This window comes from Stenella coeruleoalba (genome assembly GCF_951394435.1).
Source record: "Stenella coeruleoalba genome assembly, chromosome: 11".
Classification (NCBI taxonomy): domain Eukaryota; kingdom Metazoa; phylum Chordata; class Mammalia; order Artiodactyla; family Delphinidae; genus Stenella; species Stenella coeruleoalba.
This window is the reverse complement of record NC_137157.1, coordinates 92,004,770-92,012,453: the sequence shown is the minus strand read 5'-3', so window position 1 is coordinate 92,012,453 and position 7,684 is coordinate 92,004,770. Positions and strand designations below refer to the sequence as shown.

Genomic DNA, 7,684 nt, shown 5'->3' with positions numbered 1-7,684 from the left:
CAAGTTCCTATTCTACAGCAAAAACGGATCCTACTCACCTTAAAGGTTATTTTTCTCAGGCTTCATATCTCAAGAATGTGTTCCAGTTAGCTAATCTGATTTCAGGCAAGCCTCTACTGGTTTATTGTGACCTGTAATGGTGCTTCTCTTAGATGACCCTCATAGATGTAAAATGTGTTTTTAATCATACCTCCAGAGAAGTACCAAACAGTAGAAGTCTCAGGTATTGTAGTATGCAGAAAGAATAAACAAATAAATTACTAACCCATTAAAGTGTTATTAAATTTATTATTAAGTTATTAAATTGTCAAAAATAATAAATTGTTAATAAAAAGAAGTGCTAACACTTATAAAACACGAGGTGCCACACACTGTTCTAAGTGCTTTGCATGTGTCCATTTAATTCTCGAGACTACCCTGTGGAATAGCAACTATTTCATCCCCAATTTGCAGATGAGGAAATCGAGGCAGAGAGAGATTAAGCAACTAGCCCTAGATCTGGCAGCTAGGAAATGGTGGAGTCCGTTTGAACTCATGTGGCCTGGCTCCAGAAATCTGCGGCTCAGTCGGAGTGAGTGACATTTTTACACGGGGGGGAAGGGTGGTGAGGGTCGCTGTTAGAATCTCTGGGACTGTAACCGTGGCACTGTCCTAGGACAGTTTCTCACGGGAATGAAGCGGTCCAAGTGACAGGTATCTTAGAACTTTTGTTTGACACTGAGAAGTCACATCACCTTTACAGATCTCAGTTTTCTCTTTAGTAAAACGAGGAGCCTCTAAGGTCCGTTTCAGTTCTAAGATGAATAATATCTTCAGCATTCCTGGAGTAAAATGCCGATCTCCTGGTGCCTGTGGGGAAGAAGCAGGTCTGTTCTTGCTTCCTTAGACCCTTCAAGCTAGAAGCTGCGGGGTAGGGTGCTGTGTGGATTACCTGGAAAGAACTGGTAACCAGAGATGAGGCTTAGAGCTCCAGGAAACCTCGACTTTTACCTAAGAAACATAGAGAAACGCATTTACTAGGTGCCTACTGTGTGCTGCGTGTTTTAAACAGATTATATAATATCCTCACAATGCGCTCATGAAGTAGGCGGTACTGTCTCCATTTAAAAAATAAAGCGGAAGCTTAGCCAGACTGAGTGCCTTGCCCAAGATGGCCCAGCGAGTGATGGATGCGGGCAGGATTCAAATCCCGTCCGACTCCAAAGCCCACGCGCATTTCACAACCCGGCCCTACTTTACTATTATCTCATTCCATGCTCACTGCAAACCTATGCGGTGTATTATTTCCCCATTTCACTGAGGAGGAGAGTGAGGCTCCGAGTGGCGAAGTGACCTGCCCAATAAGGGGTCTGTCCCCGAGGGGGCGGAGTAGAGCGGGAGGAGTGCCACGTGGGCGCGGACGCCGCAGCCCGGCCCCTCCTCCCGGCCCTGCCTCGCGGTCCGGCTCCCACCTTTCCAGGTCCTGACCCCGCGCACCCCGACTGCGAACTACACTTCCCGGCAGGACGTGAGAGCGCGCACGCGCAGCGGGGCCTCCGCCATGGCGACCGTGCTGTCCAGGGCGCTCAAGCTCCCGGGTAAGAAACCGCAGCCCCGCGACCACCCCGCCTCCGCCGGGCCTGGGGAGATGGGGAGGCGAGACTGCGGGGGCGAAGCCGATCGGGGTCTGGCCCCAACCCGGGCGCAGCTGCCGGCGCGGGGAGGCGAGGCGGTGCAGCCCCCGCGGGCTGGGGTCCACGCGCCACCAGGGGGCAAATGAGGCGTTCGGCGGGTTGGGGGTCGTCGGCGCTGGGCGAGCCTGGGAAACACGGAGGGAGGGACGCGGGAGGCGCGTGTGGATGGTGGCTCGGCGCTGCGGCGGCGGCGAATGTCAGGGCGCCCGTCGCCACTGTCCCCGGGGGAGGGCGGTGAGGTTAGCATCCTTTCCCGAGCTACGCGAAGGAGGTACCGCAGGGTCTCCAACTCCTTCCGTCTTGGGCTGGACCTGGGCGGGGTCAGGGAGCCGCAGGATGGCGAGTGACCCCTTGGAGCACCCTCTCCACTTAATGACAACATTGATGCTGCCTTGAGGTAGGTGCGACAGGCATTTCCCCTCCTAAAAAATGCGTTATTTGGCAAATTGACCTGTCCAGGGTCGCACAAGCAGTATTGGAAAAGCTTGGACTTGAACATGGGGGGGTCTTCTGACTCTAGATCCTGGGCTTATGGTTCCACTTGTTCGGCCTCTGGCTCTGAGCATTTATGAGGGAAATTATTTGGCACCTGCAAGTTGCAGATAATGGATGGAATATTCTTTCAGGAGGCACTCGTGGTGATGTCAACTTCCAGAGCTAATTCAGTACTTCGGGCAGCAGCTCCAAGTTTTTTGTTTTTGTTTTTCCTCTTAAACCTCCAGCATGGGACTGTGCTACTAGAAATGTGCTATTTTAATAAAAGTATATTTATTCTGCCCAAATAAATTTTAGACGTTAAGGCTTTAGAAAAATTTATGGTTTAACCTAAATAAGTTTTAAATATTAAGCTATAAACATTTGTTTGTTGGTAACTTAAGGTGTTAGTGGGAAAAACAGTTGTTTTGCCTGCTTGGGTAGAAAGTGCTAGTTGGGTGTCTGGCGGACATCCAGCATAAGGCTTCAGGGGGATTACCGGGTCCTGTTTCTCAAGGAGTTTCCAGTCTGCTACATTGTGCCACGGATGACACTGGGCTGGCTATGAATTTTCATTTCTGTTCCCAGATTTCATGACCTCAGACACCTTTTTTTTTTTTTTTTCCGCATGTGCTCATTAGAACATCGGAAGGAACACTGATAATATCTCTCTTGGATTGTGTATGTAATATTGGAATGAAATGGGGGACACGTCCCTCTGCCTGCAGCATTGACTTTGAAGAGAGTAGCCTTATGTATCCTTAGTGTAGGATGATATCCTCCCAAGGGGTAATGGGGTGTCAGACATATTTAGCTTTATTTCTTGTTTTCTTTTAGATTCCTTGCCCCCCTGCTTCCCCTCCTGCATAGGTAATTGTCATTCTCAAAGACTGGGAATCCTGCTTTCGAAACTCTTGAGCTCTTTTGCATGCGGAGGCTTTGGTATTATTACTCCTGGAGTATTCAGTTGCAGTAACTTGGTCAGCCGACAGGGAAGGGAAGCACAGTCTGGTCGTTGGGCCTGTGTTTGGGTGGCAGCAGGGCCCTCAGCGCTCAGGAGCCTTTGATACTTTTAGGCCCAGGTACAAAGGCCATATGTTCTTTTATGTGACGTGGGTTTTTTGTTTTTTGCTTGTGCTTTTGCTTTTCTCCCTCCTGCCCTTTTCTCCCCTCCACCCCAAATACAATTTTTAGGTAGAAGTTGCTTTCTTAGAGCTCTTTTTGGATACCCTGTAATTGGATCTGTGAAGCTACTGTCCTGTTTGGGCTACTGTATCATGTTACCTTAGTTAACATTCTCGCTATTTTTTTTTTTAAATTGAGTATCATTGACCTATAACATTATACTAGTTTCAGGTATACAACCTCATGATTTGATATTTGTAGATGTTGCAAAATGATCACCACAATGACATCCTCACTATTTTTACGTGTAGGGAAGCAGAGTAGAATGGTGGTGAAGAGCATGCAACAGACTTGGGTTAAATCCACTCTTTCAGATTAGTTACTTATTCTCTTTAAGCTTTAGTTTCTTCATACGTAATAATAATGTTATTGTGGAACATTCACTGTATGCCACGCAGTAGGGTTATCTGGCGTCGTAAAAGAGATGGATGTCCTTAAGAAGTCTGTTGACCGTTGACATGTGTTAAGTATTCAGTAAGTGTTAATTAACCATTCTTATCTTCATCATTAGCACCATGATCTTTACAAATGTGTTAACCTTGAGGAAGACCTGATGTAATGTGCATATGACAGATGTCCATCAACCTGGTGAAGAAAGAACAGTTGCTGGGGATGTATTTCAGTCTCGTACCCTGTCACCAAGCTCAAGATGGAAAGATGTTTGGTCCACATGCATAGAATGAGGTTAATTAATAACAGAAGGGCAGTGTGACAGTCATAAAGCAGGGGATGGGGCAACTTATCTCTTAAGAATATATATTTTTAGTCCATTTAAAAGTTTAAAGGTCAGGGCTTCCCTGGTGGCTTAGTGGTTGAGAGTCCACCTGCCGATGCAGGGGACACGGGTTCATGTCCCGGTCCGGGAAGATCCCACATGCCACGGAGCAGCTGGGCCCGTGAGCCATGGCCGTTGAGCCTGCGCGTCTGGAGCCTGTGCTCCGCAACGGGAGAGGCCACAGCAGTGAGAGGCCCGCGTACCACCAAAAAAAAAAAAAAAAAGTTTAAAGGTCAAACACTGAAGGGAATATAAGAGCGTAATGTTATTGTAATGGTTTGTTTCATTATATGTAACTTGGAAAGATTATGTGGCCCTGGATAAACTAGTTCATGATGCGAATGATTTCCCTTTAGTTGCAGTAGAGTGTGTAGGATAGTCTGTGTGAAGTGTAGTGCATGTCATAGAATAGTATGTATTATAGTATGTTTTCCTGAAAACACTTGGGGGTGGTACAGTTGCGTGTCTTTCCTACCGATGTTTTCCTCTATCCCATTTTGGGAATGCTGTTTACCTAGTAACCCCAGTCTTCCTATAAGGAAAAGTGACAGCCATGGAAAGCTCATTTATGTTGATTTATTCTGAAATCAGTGTCCCCTCTTTATTCTTTGGAAACCTTTCATTGACTAAAAATGCGAGTGGTAGCTGAAATCAGCAGCCAAGAGGGTGGGAAAGTTGAAGCAAGGATTTGGTGTCTACCCCTCAGCCTGAGTATAATTTTAGGCAAGTCAGCGTACTGTCTACCTCTTTTTCTGTGAATAGACAGAAAAAAAAAATTTACTTAGGACTTCTCTAATTAAAACTTGCAGTCTGTAATAATTAAGCTGGGGCTTGTCTTTGCACTTTCTGGAAACATATATATTAATAGTGTTAAAGTCAATATGTATCTTCCTCTGTAATTTGGGCACGAACACGTGGCAGTCTGCTGCGGTCCCTTAAAGAAAGCCTCTGCGGTCTTGCATGCGTGCCTCTGCGCTTCAGAGGTGTCGTGTGGGGTCAGTTCTTGGACTTTGCGGCCCCTCTTCTTTCTCTGAGGATTCTTCTATTTTGCCGCACTGCCGTTTAGAAACGTACGTTACTGTGGAGAAGGCAGCCTGATTTTTGTCCCATCATTAGTGACTTGATTCTTTTCCCCTTGGCCTGCCTGCTTATGGGATTCCTTCTTTGTCCTTGAAGTTCGGTGCCTTTACTAGGATATGTTTCAATATTGATTATTCTTTTATTTATTTATTTATTTATTCTGCAGTACACGGGCCTCTCACTGCTGTGGCCTCTCCCGTTGCGGAGCACAGGCTCCGGACGCGCAGGCTCAGCGGCCATGGCTCACGGGCCCAGCCGACCCGTGGCATGTGGAATCCTCCCGGACCGGGGCTCGAACCCGTGTCCCCTGCATCGGCAGGCGGACTCTCAACCACTGCGCCACCAGGGAGGCCCCACTTTTGTTCTTTATATCTGTCCCTTTCTCTCTAGTCCTTTTCAAAGCTTTGATCTTTCCCATGGGAAGCACAGAGATAGTTAGTCCAGGCTTCAGGCCAGACTGCCTGGGTTTGAATCCTTGTACTATCACTTACTTGCTGTTTAACTATGGGCCAGGTACTTAAACTTCCAAACCTCAGTTTCCTCATCTTTAAAATGGAGATAATACTGTGTCTACCTTTAAGAGTTGCTGTGAAGATTTTCTGAGCTAAGACAGTAAAAGGGTTTGGAAGAGAGCATAGTAAGTGCTCAAAACTGCCAGCCACTGTTGTTATTTCCATTTCATCCTGCTTGATTTTCACAGTCTATCCTTTAAGTCTCTGACGCTGTTTTTAGCCATGTCGGTTCTTTTTGCTGATCCCAGTAAGGATATCCTTTCTAAAACTGTTTTTTTTTAAATTAGTTAATTAATTAAGGCTCTGCCAGGTCTTAGTTGAGGCACACGGGACTTCGCTGCGGCGTGCACGTGGGATAGAGTTCCCTGACCAGGGATTGAACCCGGGCCCCCTGCATTGGGAGCACGGAGTCTTACCCACTGGACCACTAGGGAAGTCCCTAAAATTGCTTTATTTTCTTCCATCGTTTTCCTGAGCTCTCCTTGTTTACTTTTCATCTTCTCTATTGCATTGTCATTTCTTCTTAGAAATACTATATTTTTCTTATGAGCCCTTATTTCAGAGAAGACTATTTCTTGAATTTCTTGGATCCCAGGGGGAAGTGTAGGTTCATTATCTCTTCCGTTTCGTGGTAGAATTTGTCCAGCATTCGTTCTGTAGCTGGGTTCGTCCGCTAGGTTTTGTTGTAACTTCTTTCTTAGGTATTTGTAGAGCTTTGCAGTAGCTTGTGGACCAGGTACTAATGATGGCTCCTCTCTGATTCCTCTTCATATCTAGATGGGTGGCTGCTTTAAAGCCAGCTGTTGGCTGACCCGTGGGCAGGAGCTGAGTGAGCTGGGGCAGCTGGAGGCTGGAACTAATTTAGGCTGTCAACTCAGATCCCTTTCCCATCAGTGCTCTTCCTTTGCGGATGTTTCTCTCCTGGCTGGCGTTTGCCACAGGGCCTTAGAGTGCTGACTAGTGTTTACTTCTCTTCGCTTCTTGTGCCAGTTATCAATTTATTGCCCCTGAGCTGCACATTCAGTTTTGTTGCCTGATCTGTGAAAGTGGATCCGGACCCTTTAAATACCAAGTTTGTCCTTCCTGGGATACAGTCTCCCCATCCTAGGATACCTTTTGGATTTCTCTTCCCATATTTACTCTCCTATCACTGTCTAATAATTCTTTATATGAAACTGCCCTCTTTGAATTACCGTCTGCTTTCGGTCTCCCTGTTGGACCCACACTGTCCAAAACATCCTCCTCTCGAGAACTGACGGTACTCCATCAGCGCTTGTTCTAACCTGCCGTGCTGCCAGCCTGCTTCTTAAAAGGAGAGAAGCTTGTGCTTTTTCTCCTTCAGTCTTAACCTCGCCTTTGACCCTGTGGTGTTGAATGGGGCTCATTGGTGCTTCTGGGACCCCAGACTTTGTCTTTCTGAGCAAGAGATTATTTGGTTTGGCTTTATATCCATGGAACAAGGGAGGCAGCATAACTGATTGGTTAGGACTGTGGACTCTCATCAAATTGCCTGAGGTTGAATCCCGGCTTTTCTTGTTAATTCTGTGATCTTAGGCAACTTACCTCTCTATATATTTTCATCTTTTTGATGAAAATGGGAATAATAATAATACCTACCTCTTAGAGTTGTTGTGGGGATTAAATGAGTTAATCCCTGTAAATGCTTGGACCAGTGCCTGGCATAGTAGCTCTCAGTACATTTCCAGTTGACATCCACGTCATCACCGTTATTAATTCTGTGAACTCTGCTCATTGCTGGAGACTTGAAATGTATGTCCCTGTTCTTACTGTACTTCCTTAGTTGGATACAAGTTTCACTGCCTTTGGCAACGGTTTTCCATAAATTCTAGTTTGGGAATGTGGCTGTTTCCCTTCCCTCCCCCGCAATTTTATTTCTTTTTATCCCCCCGCCCCCTGGTTTTAGGAAGAGACAGACAGAAAGGCCTTCCTTTGCCATCATTAACTAGAAGCACATAATTTTGTTA

General features: G+C 46.3%; 1 protein-coding gene across 2 annotated transcripts in view; it reads left to right on the top strand.

Annotated features, from left to right (window-relative positions):
- Positions 1-1,366: 1,366 nt before the first annotated feature.
- The window catches only part of FAM234B (family with sequence similarity 234 member B), a gene marked incomplete at its 3' end in the record, with an annotated part of 35,737 nt that continues 29,419 nt past the window's right edge, over positions 1,367-7,684 (top strand). Inside the window, exon 1 of one of the 2 annotated variants that reach the window (XM_079936163.1) lies at positions 1,367-1,577. In XM_079936163.1, the coding sequence (XP_079792289.1) occupies positions 1,541-1,577 (37 nt within the window). In that variant the 5' untranslated portion in view covers positions 1,367-1,540. The remainder of the gene's footprint in view (positions 1,578-7,684) is intronic. The other variant, XM_079936164.1, reaches the window with a different exon arrangement.